We start from the raw sequence: 17,090 nt of genomic DNA on the forward strand, positions 1-17,090 counted from the left end.
AAATGGGCGGGAGGTTGGGGGGATAACGAGACACCCTGCGACGACTAGGTTGTCATGGAGCCGCGGGGCCGTGCTCACGCATGCGCCACCTGACCCACGGGACCGGTCGTGGAGCGGCGACCCTGGCCCTAGGTGAGAAAGAGAGGGCTGGGTCCGGGAGGAGGGGAGCAGGGCTGGCGGCGGGAGAAGGATTGGGCGAGGAGCGTGGGGAAAGGAGGTGGAAGTAGGAGAGAGAGGAAGAGGAGCGAGTAGGCAAGAGGGGTAAACTGAGACTTTCCGGGGACGGAGGGCCAAATGGTGGGAGCGGGGGTTGTTGGCTTTGCTGTGAGGGGCGTGGGAGAGGGAATCGCGGGTGAGGAGGGGGCTGCGCGTGGGGAGGGGGCTTGTGTGAGGGGCCAGTGGGGCGAGTCCGTTAGGGCAGGTGGGCCCTGGTTTAACCCTGGGGCAGCCGCCAGCCGGCTGGGAGGGGAGAGAGCCTGGAGGCCAGCCCGGCTGGGAGCAGAGGGCCAGGCAATGGGTAGGTGAGTGGGCGCCAGAACTGGTAACTGGGCGAGGGTCCTGGGCTACCAGTTTGAGGTCAGGGGTAGTACCCTGTTCTGGCCCCAGGGCACAGGTGTGCTGCCTTTTCCAGAGACCTGCCGTCACCCACGTTGCTGGTTATTTCCCCTGTGGCCAGCTCGCCAGGCTTGGCGCCGGGGGTAGTGTTCTAGGGGAGAAGGTGAGCAGTGCCAAGTAAGGAGTTAGTGGTTAGTGGGTGCGTGGTTCGGGGGGAGCTCTGATCCCAGCCCAGGGCACAGGCTGGAGCTAGGCGCCCTGTTATTGCTCAAGTCCTGGCAATATGCATTGTCTGGGCGTTTGCCCTGGAAGGCTGGTGGTATGCCAGTCCCAGCACAGTACTAGGGTCTGCCCAGTTCTGCCCTGCTGAGCTGGCAGGCTGGTAGATGCCTGGAGGGTGCACATGCTGCCTGGCACAGATGCAACGTGGGCTGGTGCGAATGGGTAGGTGGGCACTGTTACTGTTAACTAATTGCAGCAGGGGAGCGGAGCTGAGAACGTTCTCTAAGCCCACCTCCTCTTTGAAAGGTGAAAATAGAGCCAAACTGCTCTCAAACATAGGAAATTGTATGAAATTGGGGTTCAGGATCTTTGACACGATTTTTCAGCCAACTTGGAGAAATGGAATGAATGTGAAAGAGAAGATGAATATTAAACATTTAGGTAGATAGTGTTTTTCCACTGTTAAAATACACAGACATTCTCTCAGGACAGTATCTGAATATGCAGGCCAAAAGAAAATGACTTCAGAGAAAACCTAGTAATTAACTTATCATTCTAACTGGGCTTACTCAAGGTTTGCTTTCTGTGACCTTATCACTTTGTTGTGTTTAAGCCTCTGCTTGAGCTTTTACCTCACACTTCTGTCCAGGCACACATGTTATACACGTGACACATTTTAAAGGGAACTCGAGCTCCCAGGAATGTTGCCAAGTGTCTATAAAAGGAGAGATCTGAAAGCAGTGTTTCAGATCCTTTTCTTGTAACCCTTGGATCTCCTTTTTAATCATAAGGACAAATCTCCACAAAGATTGTTTGTGGATTAGACCAACCTTTAATTTGGATGTTGGATTTGTCCCTGAGGTTTCATCTTAGCGTAAGGGGTAGATCAAATATCTGTTTCCTGCAGGGAGCCAGACGTGGAGGTTAGCTCTTAAGGTGACCATGGTATTTGGAAATGCAGAATCTTGACCTTCAAGCTGTTCAGGTATGTCCATGACTGCTAAGCTACTAGAGCTGTCAGAGAGACAGCAGGTCAGCCATTTGTTGGAATTTATTACTCTATTGAATGCCTTATGTTAATTGTTAGTTGGGGGGGACTCGAGTTTGAGGCGACATAATTAGACTAATGTCAGAAGTGCAAAAAGAGTAACGGCTAAGTGCTTTAGACTACTTGCTAGAATTTTGAGTTTTGTCTCCTTATATAAACCAATATATTTATTGATTCACTTTTTTTTTTTTTTTTTTTCTTTTGAGACAGAGTCACACTCTGTCACCCAGGCTGGAGTGCAGAAGCACAATCTTGGCTTACTACAATCTCCGCCTCCCAGATTCAAGCAGTTCTCGTGCCTCAGCCTCCTGAGTAGCTGGGATTATAGGCGCACACCACCATGCCCAGCTAATTTTTGTACTTTTAGTAGAGACAGGGTTTCACCGTATTGGCTAGGCTGGTCTAGAACTCCTGACCTCAGGTGATCTACCTGCCTTGGCCTCCCAAAGTGCTGCTGGGATTACAGATGTGAGCCACCTTGCCCAGCTCTGATTCACTTTGGGTTTTTTTGGTTTTTTGTTTTTGTTTTTTTAAGACTGAGTCTCACTCTGTCCCCCAGGCTGGAGTGCAATGGTGACATCTCGGCTCACTGCAACCTCCACCTCCTGGGTTCAAGTGATTCCCCTGCCTCACCTTCTCAAGTAGCTGGGATTACAGACATGTGCCACCACACCCAGCTAATTTTGGTATTTTTAGTAGAGACATGGTTTCACCATGTTGGCCAGGCTGGTCTCAAACTCCTGACCTTAGGTGATGCATCTGCCTCGGCCTCCCAAAGTGCTGAGATTACTGGTGCTGCACCCAGCCTGATTCACTTTCCATTATGAGTTTTAGTGTGTACTATCCTCTCTGGGAAACTTTTGGACAATGTGTTACATATACATGCATAAGAGGCCCAATTAGGGTAAATTCTGACAGTTTTGGAGCTTAAATTAGCCCTTCTAATGCAGAGTAAGGTACATGCATTTGTAAAGCAGTGTGAGTGATTTCCAGTCTGTGCCAGGAAGCAGAAAGAACACAGTGGTTAAGAGCTTAGTAACCCATTTTCAACTCCTAGTCAGTGTGTGAGCATCTAACTTTATTGTAAACTAATATCTAGGAGGAAAAAAATCAAGCAACTTCTTGAGGTTTTCAGACTTTGCCTTGCAAACTTTGGGGTTGAGAGCACTAGTAGTAAACGCCATCACTCTCTGCTTCTCTCCTGTTGAGGGCTTTATGTGGTGCTGTGTGTGAGTGGGTCCCTCAGCCACTCCCAGGAGGGCAGTGCTGCTCCTCTGAAGAAAGAAAGTTTGGGGAGGGATGTAGCCATTTGTTCTACATCCCACATGAGCCTCCCCAGCTGTAATGCTGAGGCTTCTTGTTGCTTAAGAAAGCTTTACTGAAGACAGAGGCTTTCATATTTTTAATCATTTTTATATCCAAAATAGTCAATTTGCCATCCTAAAGTTGACTTTGCATTCTTTCTTTCCAACTGCCACCAACTCCTCAGGATCTAAGTTTAGTATCTGTTCTGTTTTTAACTTACCTCTGTGATACCTTTCGTCACCTACCATAAGGGTCACTGTTGACCCTCCCATAACAAAAGACAGGTTAACAAGAGAAAACATAACAGTTTTGTTTAATCAGAGTTTTCTTATGACACAGGAGTCTTCAGAATTGAAATCTCCCAAACTCAGGGAAAACTATTTTTATGCTTAGGTTTGATGAAGAATGTAAGGCCTTGTAGAAATATTGGACAAAAAAGGTATGATCTGGCTGGGCAGGGTGGCTCACACCTGTTATCCTAGCACTTTGGGATGCTGAGGTCGGAGGATTGCTTGAACCCAGGAGGTCGAGACCAGCTTGAACAACATAGCAAGACCTACTCTCTACAAAAAATTTAAAAATTAGCTGGGTGTGGTGGTATACGCCTGGAGTCCCCACTACTCAGGAGGCTAAGAGAAGGATCACTTTAGTCCAGGAGGATCAGTCTGCAGTTAGCCGTGATTGTGCCACTGCACTCCAACCTAAGCAACAGCATGTGATGCATCTATAAATAAAAAACAAAACAAAAGAAAAATCAACCAAACAAAAGGAGTGTGATCTAATAGTAATGGACTGAGGTGGGAAACCCAGCAAGATCTGTCTGTCCAGAATTATTCTTGACCTCTGTGTAGCATTCCTTCCTCTCTGTTATCGGGCAGGACCCATTCTAGAATGATGGTTTTATGATCTACTATCAGACAAGACAGATCAGGTAATTTCTTTATGGCCAGGAAGTTGAGGCTGCAGTGAGCCCTGTTTGTGGCCTTGCACTCCAGCGTGGGTGACAGAGCAAGACACAGTTTCAGATAAAAAACAACAACAAAGCACTCATTATGCTAAAGTGCCATACTTTGGAGTATTGTTTTCTGAGCCTCAACAACTGATTTGTCAATGTTTTAGTATTTTGACTCCATGATCAATTATCTGTTCTACAAATTCTCAATAAGTCAGAATAAATTCCTGTCTGTAGTTCCATTGACTACACTTTAATAATAATAGCAAAACTTTTTTCATTGTTTTGCCACAAAGATCGTAGAAGACTAAATTGGGATGTATTATCTAAAGTACCTGTAAAATAATCCATGTTTAGTAAGATAATGTGAAACTTCAAGAACCTAAGATCCTAAGTAAGGTTCTTAATTAGTTGCAACTAGCATGAGCTACCCTCCTAATGTAAATCAACAGCCTGGTTTAACTTGAATTAGTTGGAATGCCCATCCACAATCCTCATCTACTTCCATTTTGGAAAAGGCTTCTATTCACTTTCGGACAGTATTATTTTAGGAAAATTATACTATGCACGTTTGTTGAATTTCATACAAAAGGATCCTGATTTAATTAGAGATATAGTTTTACACTTTAGTCTACTTTTTAAACTGGGCTGTCCATGCTCTCAAATTTCATAGCTGTCAAATAGACATTGCTTTTTCATAATTCTCTGCAAGACGTAACAGTGCTGTTGTTTATCTTTTATGCACATAGGATTAAACATGTGACCTGTGGAAGAGTACTTGATTTGATGTCAGTTGAATGAGGAAGCCAGTCCCCTTAAATGAGTTAGATATGGGGCAAAATGATTTTAACTTGGAATTGTGTTTAAAATTCACTCTCATTCAGTCCAGTTTGTGTTCTCTTTAGTCTCCTCCTACAGTATGCAAAAGTATGAGCAAGAGGGTTGCTTATAAGCATCCTTGTCTTCTATTTAATTTTATTTTGAATCCTTCCTCTGCTGCTTCTAGGGTAATTAATGTTCTTCACTAGATCTTATATTAGCAGAGCTGTCCAGACTTGGCACTCCAGGGTATTCCAGATACAGTGCCATTTGGCAGGGGGCTTGTGTTTTTCTTCACTCAGAAGGACAACGGGACAGAATCAGGAGTGCATGGTGAATTAGAATGTCACAAGGCTTTGCTTGCATCTTCCCAGTTTCATTATTGTCATGTTCCCTGTTGACCTGTTCTCCTTATCCCTGTGGTGGTCTTTGTGTTCTTATGCTGGCCTTACAGTTGCCATTCCTTGGTGACTTAAATGGCTGTGTTAAAATATCTGGGATATTCTTATCCTCGGTCGGCACTTTGAAGGGAGCGACAGATACCTATTCTGTTCACTCCATATCCCTAGTCCTTACATAATGCCTGATTTACAGTGGCATTTGATAAATATTTCTAAATGATTGAATGTAACTTATCTGAGCCTCAGTTTCCTTCCCTGCAAAGTGAGACAGCAACTGAAGATGACATTGTGAGACCCAAGTGGGATAACACTAATAGCAACACATATTATCAGCTCTTTATTATATATGATTTTGTTTGCCCATAAAAGTGTTTTTTAAGCCCAAAAGTAGCATGCATGTATAGGGAGTTGTTTTTGTTCTCTGTTCAATGTCAGCCAAAGGATTTAGAGGTTAATTTGACAAACATACACTATGGGAGGTGGAAAAAGGTCGTGAGCCTGCAAATGTACGCTTGGAAAGCAAGGCTTGTGGTGTCTCTCTTCTCCTCTTCCCTTTCCCCTCTCCCCCGCCTTCTGCCCTCTCCCTTCTCTCGTCTTCCTTTTCCCTTCTCTTCACTCCCCTGTCCCCTCTCCCCTATGGTGAGTTCATTTTGTTACCCATTGCAAAAAGCCTAATCAAATGTGCCTTTGTTAGCTAGCAGTTTACAGATCGAATGCTGAATGTGGTTTGTGTGCCTTGAATTTGTAATGGAATTAGAGGGCAGCCAGAGGACTGTGAATTTCCTTTTGGGTGGAAACCATTCTGTTTAGTAAACTTGAAGCTTTTGTCACTTGGGACCTCTGAGAAAATCAAGCTGAAGTGGGTGAGGCCAGTGTTCTTTGCCCATACTTTATTCACTATTTGGATCACCTGTTTCAGCTCTCCAGGCAGTGACTTCTTACGTAATTGTTTTTCATAGGGCAGTCCAGATGCAAAGAGTACCAATGAATCTGCCTCCAGCCGAATAAACCATGGAGAGGAAAAACCCATCCAGAGAGAGCCCCAGAAGACTCTCTGCCAAAGCAGGCAAAAGCACAGAGATGAAAAAAGTGGCTCGTCAGCTCGGGATGGCTGCTGCTGAGTCAGACAAGGACTCTGGCTTTTCAGGTTAAAAATATCTTATCCTTCCTCTGTTTTGGAGTGAATGCTTTGCCTGAAAAATTTCCTACCCAAAACTCATTTATGTGATAAGGATGGGATGCTTTCATGCACAGGAGAAAGAATTACCTGATGCCTCAACATGGTAATTCTGATGCCATATGTCTGGGTACCCATCAAAGTCACTGTAGGGTTAGTTCTGAAAGAATTATTTGACATCCTTTTTCAACTTAGACTCTGAATCTTACACTTCCAAGTATTGCAACTGGTTACTAGAAAAATATATTTAAATACTCATAATTCTGTTGTTTTAGTTCCTTTTTCATAGGAATTATTACATTGTAGGGGGAAGATGCTACTGCATATTGTCACCATGTAACAAATTTGAAGACTCCCAGTTAAATACTGTATATAATTTGTAAGGTAACTTTTTCATTGAAAAGGTAGTTTTGTTGTGTTTAGAAAAGTACCCCTTACCCCTCCCCGCAGACCCTAAGCATTTTGTATTTGGACTCTGAGCCACCTGGCCCAGTTCTAAACTTGAGTATCTATTAGCGATAAGAAAATAGAACAGTTTTCCTTACAAGTTTGTCTTAAACCTTACCCAAAAGGGCTAGCTGCATATACATTGAATCTTTTAATTTTGTGCTGGGTCTATTTTTTTATTTCCCAGTCTGAGGGTAGTGGCTTGAATATGGTGGTAGTGTGATTTTTGACCCAGGGATGCAGAGGGGTGATGCTGAGGGATTCTGGCCGAGTCAACATCCTGAGAGTAGAACCTCTCAAGGAGATTTATATTATCCAGACTCACAAAGAAAAATCAATCCATTTTGATTTATTATAGTGAGAAATGCAGCTGTTAGAAAAACTAGAACTCTCTTGTTTTTAGATTGGCATATTTTCTCCCTGTAGGCATGCTGCTTGAAAAGGCAAATTATAAATAGACTGTTGCTCAAAGATGAAGGGATTAGATTAAGAGGAATTAGTTGCCCTGCCCAGAGCCAGGACAGCCTAGGGAAGGGCAGGCCAACCTGTAGCCCTTTGGATTGTTTCCCAGCCCTGCCTCATCATAAGGCTCACCTGAGGCATTTGTTAAAAATATTGATCACCAGACCCCTTTCCTGGTGACTCTTTCAGGAGTCTGGAAAGGGCCTGGAATGTGGGTTTTTTTTTTTTAAAACAAGTATTTCTGTTGTATGATCAGACAGGTTTGGGAAACATTGGAGGCCTAGTGTCTCTTTTTTTCTTTTAATATCATGTTTGCTTTTTGTCTATTTCTCACTTCATGAAGGTAATACATGCTCATTTAGAAGCTTAGAAATTTAGGAAAACACAAAGAAGAAAATAAACATTATCCACAATCCTGCCATCTATTATTTCCAGTACTGTTGACGTTTTGACACTTCTGAGAACTTCAACTTTGTCAGGCCAGTTGTTTTAAGAATATTGTACTACTCAGACATAAGGTAGTATTAAAATCATCAAACTTATGCCCCAGAAAGTACCCAGTGAATGCCACTGGAATGCTTCTAGCCAGTCTTGGGCCAGGTGTCAGTGATTTCCTCACTGCCTGAGTTACCTTAGAGTAGGATGAAACTTGCAAAATCAAGACAGTGTTTTCCATTTTAATTACACATTTGTATTTCAAACCTATACAAAAGCAAATGAATACCCCATAACCCCATATATCTGTCATTTTGCCGTATATGCTTTCTCTGTCTCTCTACACACACACACAGACACACACAAACTTATTTGAAAGTAAATTGCAAACACTTGACATTTTACCCCTAAATAGCTTCAGTACAAATTTCCTAAAAACAAGGACATTCTCCTATATAGTTATAATATCATTATCATACCTAAGAAATTTAACACTGATACTTATTAGCTACACTCCATATTCAGATTTTACCCCATTGTCCCAATAGTGTCCTTTAGCGCTCTTTGTCTTTTTGTCTGTCTGTTTTGGATCCAGGATCCAGCTGAAGATTGAGCATTGCATTTAGTTGTTCTGTTTAGTCTGGTTTAGTCTGTAACCACTCCTTTATCTTTGCTTTCCCTTTTTTTCTTTCCTCTTTCTTTATGACGTTGACATCTTTGAATGAGTCAGGCCTGTTGCTTTGTAGAATGTCTCACACTCTGGATTTTCTGGTAGTGTCCCCATCATTAGGATCAAGATAAACATCTTGACTAAAATACTGTGTTGTTGATGTTTTATTTTTTCCATTACAACACATGTGGAGACTCGTAAGTAAGTCTTACTCTTGGTGATGCTCTGGTTGGTTGATCACTTGACTAAGATAGTGTATACCAGACTTATCATAAGAGTACTCTTTTCTCTTTGTAATTAATAAGTAATTTAGGGACAATACTTTGTAATTGTGTGACTATCCTATTTCCCAACAAACTCTTTACCAGAGTTAGCATCCATTGATTATCCTTGCCTGAATCAGTACATCGGTGGTTTAAAAGTGGTTGATCTTCTAATTTTACCATTTTTTCTAGATCATTAGCTGACATTCTTCTGTAAAAACAGCTTTCCCTCCTCCCTCTTCTTTGAGTTTCACTAATATATTCATGAATTCTTTTGTAATTCAGTTTGTCTGTCCATTAAAATCATTATTTCTCATACTCAGATTGTCTCAAGTTTGGCCAGTGGGAGTCCCTTCAGGATAGCTTTTGTGTCTCTTTGACAGGTCTCTGTTAGTGTTTAAGCACTTCTTTGCTTTCTGGGACAACAAGCTGTCCAGGTTTATCTCATACCTTCCCTATCAAAGTCTTAGAATCAGCTGTTTCTCCAAGGAGCCCTCATTTCCTTTCTGTGCAGAATGGCATTTAGAAACTAAGATCTGGGCACCCAATAGGTACATTGTATCTGGACTCATTCGTTTTTGGTCTTATGGTTCTTAACTAGAGGTGCACATTTGGATTACTTGTGTTTTGTGAAAATATACCTACCATGGAACCAGGTAAATCACTTCAGTAGATCAAGGGAAGGATCCCAACATTCAGAATTTTTGAAAAGTGCCACTGGAGATTCTAAGTAATATCTCCATTGATGCATATCCTTCTGGTCATACAGTCTTCATTAAGCTGGAGAAAATGTAATTGTTGACAGTACATTCACATAAATGACAGTCACATTTCAGTTCTGCCTCATCCAGATGACTTTGAGATTCTTGATGTGCATTTAGGCTATTTCCAGACTCCTCAATAGCAGGGTACAACAATCTCTTAGTTTACTCCAGCAGGTATCTAAGTACATCCTTTTTGCATGAAATTTACATAGAGCAACCTTATTTTCTTTGCCTTGGAGAACATCTTTCTATCACTCATTGTGCAGGATCCCCAAACAAAAGGCACACTCAGCTTGCATTTAGGATACCAGCAAAAGGGGTGGGAGGTTGAGGATAGACAACAAAAAGAAAGAAGTAAACTTCAGCTTTGATGAACTTATCCAGAATTTTACAATTAGAAAATCTAGGAAGACACTTTTTAAATTTCAGTATGGATGGCTGGGCCTGGTGGCTCATGTCGGTAAACCCCAGCACTTTGGGAGGCTGAGGTGGATGCATTACCTAAGGTCAGGAGTTTGAGACCAGCCTGGCCAACAAGGTGAAACTCTGTCTCTACTAAAAATACAAAAAATTAGCTGGATGTAATGGTGCACGCCTGTAATCCCAGCTACTCGGGAAACTGAGACAGGAGAATCTCTTGAACCCGGGAGGCAGAGGTTGCAGTGAGCCAAGATCGTGCCACTGCACTGCAGCCTGGGTGACAGAATGAGACTCTGTCTTAAATAAACAAATACATAAATAAATTTCAGTATGGATGTAAGTTTTGAGGTTTACAGATTGGTTTTGTTTTTATTATTGTAATTACATCTTGTGGTACCCAGACCCTCTGAAGCTCTTAATCCTTCCGTGGGCCATACCCATCTCCTTTCTCACCAACAGATTCTCGAAAGTAATAAACTAACTTTGAAGGCTTGAACTCATTTCTCTTGTAGACTGGTGATATTTACTTTCATGTGAGCCCTACCTGAGGCAGGTTTTTGTCTGTAAGAGAGTTAGAAAGGAAGTCAAACTTGTCTTAGGACAATGATTCTAAATCTTTGGGGGAGGAGGGATTAATTACTGATCCCATTGAAAATCCAATGAAAGGTAAAAGCCTCCTTCTCAATAAAATTCACAAAAACACATCAAAAGTGTTGCATTCAATTTCAAGAGGTCCATAGCTCCTTAGGAGCCTGGTTAAGAGCCCCTGTCTAGAGCCTAAGTGAATTGACCATTCTTCTGCCCACCAGATGGGAGCTCAGAATGTCTGAGTTCCGCAGAGCAGATGGAGTCCGAGGACATGCTGAGCACCTTAGGCTGGAGCAGAGAAGACAGGCTGAGGCAGAACTCCAAAACTGCAAAGAATGCCTTCCCAACCCTGTCTCCCATGGTCGTCATGAAGAATGTGCTGGTCAAACAGGTGAGGAGGACTAATATTACCTAAAGACTTTGCAAATAAAAATTTCTGAGCTTCCTGTGTATAAAGGAAGAGATTTATACTCTCTCTGCCAAGGATAGGTTTTAGAAACAAAACAGACCACTAGAACCACACCAATGTGTACTTTCTGTCCTGGGGAGCGATATTATCTTTCAAGTGCTGACACTGTTTTAAAAAGGAATACAAGAATCATGACTTGCGTTCTCATCTTTGAGACAGTTAGATTGTTTTATTTTTGTATTCATAGTTTGTCCAAAGGGACCCTGAAGTGTATGTAAAGGAACCAAGCAGAAATGCATCACTTCAGTGGTGTATTCTAACATATGGCAGAGTTTAGGTTAGAAACAAAAGAAACTCTTTTTAATATGAATTGCCCTGGGAATTTAGGAATGTAGAATACATTTATTTGCTTCAGAATAAATAACAGAGGCAATTTCCGGTTTTTTGTGCATATGATGAGCATTTTCTTAGTAGTCAATCAGAGCCCGTCATGAGTGATGAAGCTGCTCCTGGTTCAGGTATGGGAACACCAGCAGAATCCACACAGCATTGTTGTGGAATGGAAGCACATCCTGTTTGGGAACTTTATTAGATAACTATGTTTATTATATGATTATTATTTAGATATAAAAGAAAAGATTGAGGTGAAAATCTAAGTTAAGTTCTAGTGTTTGAAACTGAGAACTTGATCATATAGACTTGGTTAAGTTAGAATAGAGAAGTCTGAGAATAGAAAAGATTTATTTCAGCCAAAGAAATTTAATCTTACTGTACCTTCCCCTGAAAATATATCAGTTTTCATATGGGTCCATTGATGAGGCTACTTGAAGATAGTAAAATTTGAAATCTGGCTTGAGTAGTTGACTTTTCTTCGATAGGTAAAAGGTTAGAACATGGCTTTAACCTGACAGGAAATCTTAATGTCTTAGCTATTACCTAGTTATGTCTGAGGAACACAAACTGATTTCAACAAGGCAGCCTGGTGAGTTCTGAAAAGGAATTTGAAGATTTTTGCTTGGTAAATCACATCTCAGCTGGAAGCATGGCTCTCTTATTGAAAGGAAAAGAATAGAGACAGGAAATGGAGCTCGTGTGAGATGGCCCTGGCCCTACCAGCGCCAGGAGAGCTTCTCCTGGGCTTCCTTTCTCCCAGTTCTTTTTCTCCCTGCCTTCCTCTCTGGCTTCCTTGTCCCTTTCTTGTGCGTCTGTGTTTATATCCCTTCTTTGTTGTAGGCTAGGCTGGCAGCTCCAGAAGGCTGAGAACAGCCCACACACGGTTACAGAGTGAGTAGGCTTTTCCAGCAGAGCCACATTCTTCAGGACAAAGACCCGCCAAGAAGGCTGCTGGAGCTAAGAGAGTTGGGGACAGGCTGACCTAAGGGAGTAGTCTAGGAGTTTTGTTTTGGTTTTTAAAAACATACTAGAATCCAGCATATTCTAAAATTAAAATAATGATACACATTTAAAACCCTCTGCATGTTGTGTAACGTCTTGATTATTGCTGCTTGGTTTTAGATGTTTTTCTTTTGGGAGTCTGATTCCATCTCTGTCACTAGACAGTGTGATCTTGTACATTATTAACCACTATGGATATCAGTTTCTTCATGTTTAATATGAAGGCTTTATGTGAAATGATTCTGAGATCCTGTCAAAGTCTAAAATTTTGTTCCGTATTCCCTCAGATGATTTCAACATGAATAATGCAATTTGTAAAATCTAATAATTAGAACAAATTAGCTAAATATCTGTTAGGTCAGTGAGCGTAACAGTAGCATTAGGAAGTGCAAATCATGGGAAAGCAATGCATTAGATATTTTCCGGATCCATTTGCCTCGTAGGTCAGCCCTAGAGAAGGCATGGAGTTTTGCTTCTGACTGAGCTGGAACAGGCTGATCTCTACTTCAAAAGACCTCTTGATTTTGGATATCCTTTGACAAGGAAATATGTTTTCTGGATCTAGCATTGCTTGCCTTGGTATATCCTGGAGTATCTTTGAACATCAAGAGGGCTCCAGATCATTCCAGCCTTTGCATGAGAAATGAATTATAGTGGGCCTAAAGTTCATCACCTTGCATCCAAGAAACTGAAATGTGTGCAAAATGGTGTGCACATGTACATGTATGGGAAGACAGTGTGTAATGCTCTTCAGATAGATGACCCCATTTGACCCCACTGAGGATATGAACCTCTGTCAGGTTTGCCCTCTGCCTGGCCTCACCTATACTCAAATTTTTGGTACCAGGTTGGAACTGGATTGGCTTTCAAACATTGGAGACAAGTAGCCATGTTCTTCTTTATTAGATTTTATCTGAATCAATACTTTAATTAAAAATAATGTATAATTGAGGAGTAATAAAACAAAGGCAGTATAGCAGAATGGTTCAGATGGGTTTTAGAGTCAGACAGAGGATGGAATCCTAACTGCATCACCTAGTAACTTGGTGACTTAAAACAAGTTATTTCAACTAAGCCTCAGTTTCCTGTTTATGAAGGGAAATAGTAACTACTTCATGAGATTGTTATATGGATTAAGTAACTCACATAAAATGTTATACGCAATGGTAGCCTGTAGTCAGCACCAATACATCGTTATTATTTTGAATGGTTTTAGGATCGGTGGATGTCACCGCCTTAAAAACAGGGACCCACAGACTCCTGACAGTATGGGCTTTTTTTCTGTTTTTTTTGTTGTTGTTTGTTTGTTTTTGAGACCAAATCTTGCTCTGTTGCCCAGGCTGGAGTACAGTGGTGCGATCTCGGTTCACGGCAACCTCCGCCTCCTGGGTTCAAGCGATTCTCCTGCATCAGCCTCCTGAGTAGCTGGGACTACAGGCGCGCACCACCACACCCAGCTAATTTTTTGTGTTTTTAGTAGAGACAGAGCTTCACATGTTGGCCAAGCTGGTCTCGAGCTCCTGACCTCAGGTGATTGGTCCATCTCAGCCTCCCAAAATACTGGGATTACAGGCATGACCCACCACGCCCTGCCTAATATGTTACATTTTAATCAAAAGTTATTTTCAGGTAAAAGGGGTTCCAGGTGTAACTAAATGAAGATATGCTTTGTTGTAAAGTCACATTTTAACTTACACCAGGAAATCTATATTTTTATTGTTTTAGTTGTGACCTTAGCTATGTCATTACTTTACCTGCCCATTTCTTTTTCTGAGTGATAACACTTGAATAAAAATAGGTATTTCCTTCAATTTTCCCTTAGGAAAAGTTAAAAAAAAAAAAAAGTATTTGTGATATCAGACACAAATAGATGTTCAAGCCAGTATGTGAGGGAAGCCTGGTCCTCGAAATTGTTCTAAACATCTGAGTATCTGCTTTCGCCTTTGACAGAAACTTCACTCCTCTGTCCTTTTAGCAGTAATAAGTAGTGTGCTGCTCTCCTCCTTTATCTTCAGGGCAGCAGCTCATCCCAGCTCCAGTCGTGGACTGTCCAGCCCTCCTTTGAAGTGATCTCAGCACAGCCACAGCTCTTATTCCTTCATCCACCTGTACCGTCTCCTGTCAGTCCATGTCACACTGGCGAGAAAAAGTCCGACTCCAGGAACTACTTGCCCATTCTAAATTCTTACACCAAAATAGCCCCACATCCAGGCAAAAGGGGCCTTTCCCTTGGCCCAGAAGAAAAAGGAGCAAGTGGAGTGCAGAAGAAAATCTGTACCGAGAGACTTGGGCCTAGCTTGTCTTCCAGTGAGCCAACCAAGGCTGGTGCTGTTCCGTCCAGTCCCTCCACACCGGCACCACCCAGCGCCAAACTTGCCGAGGACTCGACTCTACAGGGTGTGCCCTCCCTGGTGGCAGGTGGAAGTCCACAGACTCTTCAGCCGGTATCCAGCAGTCACGTGGCTAAAGCTCCCAGTCTGACCTTTGCTTCCCCCGCCAGTCCTGTCTGCGCATCAGACAGCACTCTGCATGGGTTAGAGAGCAACTCTCCCCTTTCACCACTGTCTGCTAATTATAGCTCACCTTTATGGGCGGCAGAGCACCTCTGCCGCAGCCCAGATATCTTTTCAGAGCAGCGGCAGAGCAAACATAGGCGCTTTCAGAATACCCTAGTAGTCCTACACAAATCTGGTTTGCTGGAGATCACTTTGAAAACGAAGGAGTTAATTCGTCAGAACCAGGCAACTCAGGTAGAACTAGACCAGCTAAAGGAGCAAACCCAGCTGTTTATAGAGGCCATCAAAAGCAGGGCCCCTCAGGCTTGGGCCAAGCTGCAGGCATCTTTAACACCTGGGTCCAGTAATGCAGGCAGTGACCTAGAAGCATTCTCTGATCACCCAGACATATAGCACAGAGGCACATTTTCCTGTTACTTGAGTGGTTCTTTTAGCTCGTTTGCTGTTACCTACTCCTGTTTCCCAAAGCTTATGTAAGAGCTTTTCCTTCTAAACTTAAACTGTGTCGTGGTTCACTTAGGAAGCCACATGCCAATACCTGGCTGCTGTCTTAACTTGTGGTCTGGGCACAGGATACATATGTCCCCGTTCCACTGAGGACCTCAGTTTTAGAGTGCCCTTGAGCCCCTTTTCCTTAGTCTGAAGGTGTTTCGATGGATCATGGGGCAGAGCAGGAGATGATTGTGTGGGGCTCTTCCTGCTGTCACCTCCCACTATCCCACTCACCACTAACCAGGATCAAGGGTGCAGTAACACAAATGAGGATACAGACAAAGCCTGTTGAGTCAGGGAGTAGGTGACACAAGGAAACCTTCATGGATCTTCCCTTGCCTGTCTTAGTCACAGAGAGAAATAGGGGGTGTGTTTGCATTCCACCAGGCATCATGCTAGTTGGGTGAGACCTAAAATGCCCTGGGCACAGGTTGCACCTTGTTGCTCAACGCTTTGTTTTCTTAAACTTGAAAGTCAAGGGAAAGGGTAGTACCATCTGACTTCTACACTTTCATTACAAGTCAGATTTCTCTTAAACTAGCAGGCAAAAAAAAAAAAAAAAATACTTCCAAATTTTAAGGTATGGAATGGATGCAGTACCATCTGGAATTATAGTCAGTGAATTGCTTTTTTGACTTAGAAACTGAAGGAAATAGACATGGCCCACATATCTCATGTCAGGAGCTGGACAATTCTGGTAACTTAGGCTTTTTTTCTCTCTCTTTTGAAACAGTGTTACCTGTTTTATGTCTAAAAATCTTAAGGATAGTTTCAGTGGTTCCTGGGGATGTTGTATAAGTTAACTCTGTTGCCACCTTGGTTTTTCTTCCATTTATTTTGGTAAAAGAAGTTATTATGCTTGATAAACTTTGAATTAAATACAGTTGTCTTAAGGGTATGATAATAAGTCCACAAAAAAATTAGAAAGGGATGTGAAAAGAAAAAGAAACCATTTTCTTTTCACATCCCAAGTTTTCACTTGTTCCATGTCGTAGTGACGGGAAGCAGTTACGGAGCAGCATCTTCTGTGTTTCCTTCATGTGTTAGATATTGGCAACAAAGCCAAAAGTGTAATGTTGATTATATGAAGTTCATCTCAAAATGGAGAACGTGACCAGAGTTTCCAGATGATACACGTTCTTTTCAGCTTTATTATATAGGCAACTATGTTTCTAAGTAGTAAAGTTTCAAAACACTCTCATTTTAAAATTTCATCCTCTTGAAAACCTTCATGTTTTACAAAATCATCTTAAGAAGTTCTGTATGATCAGCTTCATCTTTTTTTTTTTTTTTTTCTTCTTGAGACAGAGATTCGCTCTTGTTGCCCAGGGCTGGAGTGCAATGGCTGGATCTTGGCTCACTGCAGCCTCTGCCTCCCTAGTTCAAACGATTCTCCAGCCTCAGCCTCCCAAGTAGCTGGGATTACAGGCACCCATCACCACGCCCAGGTAATTTTTGTATTTTTAGTAGAGAGGGGGTTTCACCACATTGGCCAGGCTGATCTTGAACTCCTGACCTCAGGCGATCCACCCACCTCAACCTCCCAAAGTGCTGGGATTACAGGACTGAGCCACCACGCCTGGCCCAGCTTCACTTTTTCTGCAAAGAAAAGTTTTACCAAGGCCAGAAGTTAAAGATAATATTTCCTAGGTAGTTGTAACTCTAGCATAGTTTTTTTTGTTTGTTTGTTTTTGTTTTTTGAGACGGAGTTTCGCTCTTGTTACCCAGGCTGGAGTGCAATGGCGCGATC

The 17,090-nt window shown here is 42.3% G+C and overlaps 1 protein-coding gene across 5 annotated transcripts; it reads left to right on the forward strand.

Annotated features, from left to right (window-relative positions):
* The first annotated feature begins 3 nt into the window (after nt 1-3).
* CIPC (CLOCK interacting pacemaker) lies at nt 4-17,025 on the forward strand. 5 transcript variants are annotated; one of them, XM_012476853.3, is made up of 4 exons: nt 4-132; nt 6,262-6,449; nt 10,750-10,919; nt 14,348-17,025. In XM_012476853.3, the coding sequence occupies exons 2-4, from the start codon at nt 6,314-6,316 to the stop codon at nt 15,239-15,241; spliced, it is 1,200 nt and encodes a 399-aa protein (XP_012332276.2). In that variant the 5' UTR covers nt 4-132; nt 6,262-6,313; the 3' UTR covers nt 15,242-17,025. The 5 variants fall into 5 exon arrangements, with proteins under 5 accessions (XP_012332276.2, XP_012332280.2, XP_012332279.2 ...); XM_012476857.3 differs by lacking the exon at nt 4-132 and adding an exon at nt 181-261; XM_012476856.3 differs by lacking the exon at nt 4-132 and adding an exon at nt 601-999.
* Nucleotides 17,026-17,090: the final 65 nt, after the last annotated feature.

The sequence above is a fragment of the Aotus nancymaae genome, unplaced genomic scaffold, assembly GCF_030222135.1.
Source record: "Aotus nancymaae isolate 86718 unplaced genomic scaffold, 86718_ANA_hifiasm-v0.15.2.pri h1tg000011l, whole genome shotgun sequence".
Taxonomy (NCBI): Eukaryota; Metazoa; Chordata; class Mammalia; order Primates; family Aotidae; genus Aotus; species Aotus nancymaae.

Coding starts and splice junctions, on each gene's coding strand:
- CIPC (XM_012476853.3), top strand. CDS start 6,314: ATGGAGAGGAAAAACCCATCCAGAGAGAGCCCCAGAAGACTCTCTGCC. Junction 6,450..10,749: donor CAAGGACTCTGGCTTTTCAG/GTTAAAAATATC, acceptor TCTGCCCACCAG/ATGGGAGCTCAGAATGTCTG. Junction 10,920..14,347: donor AGAATGTGCTGGTCAAACAG/GTGAGGAGGACT, acceptor CTTTATCTTCAG/GGCAGCAGCTCATCCCAGCT.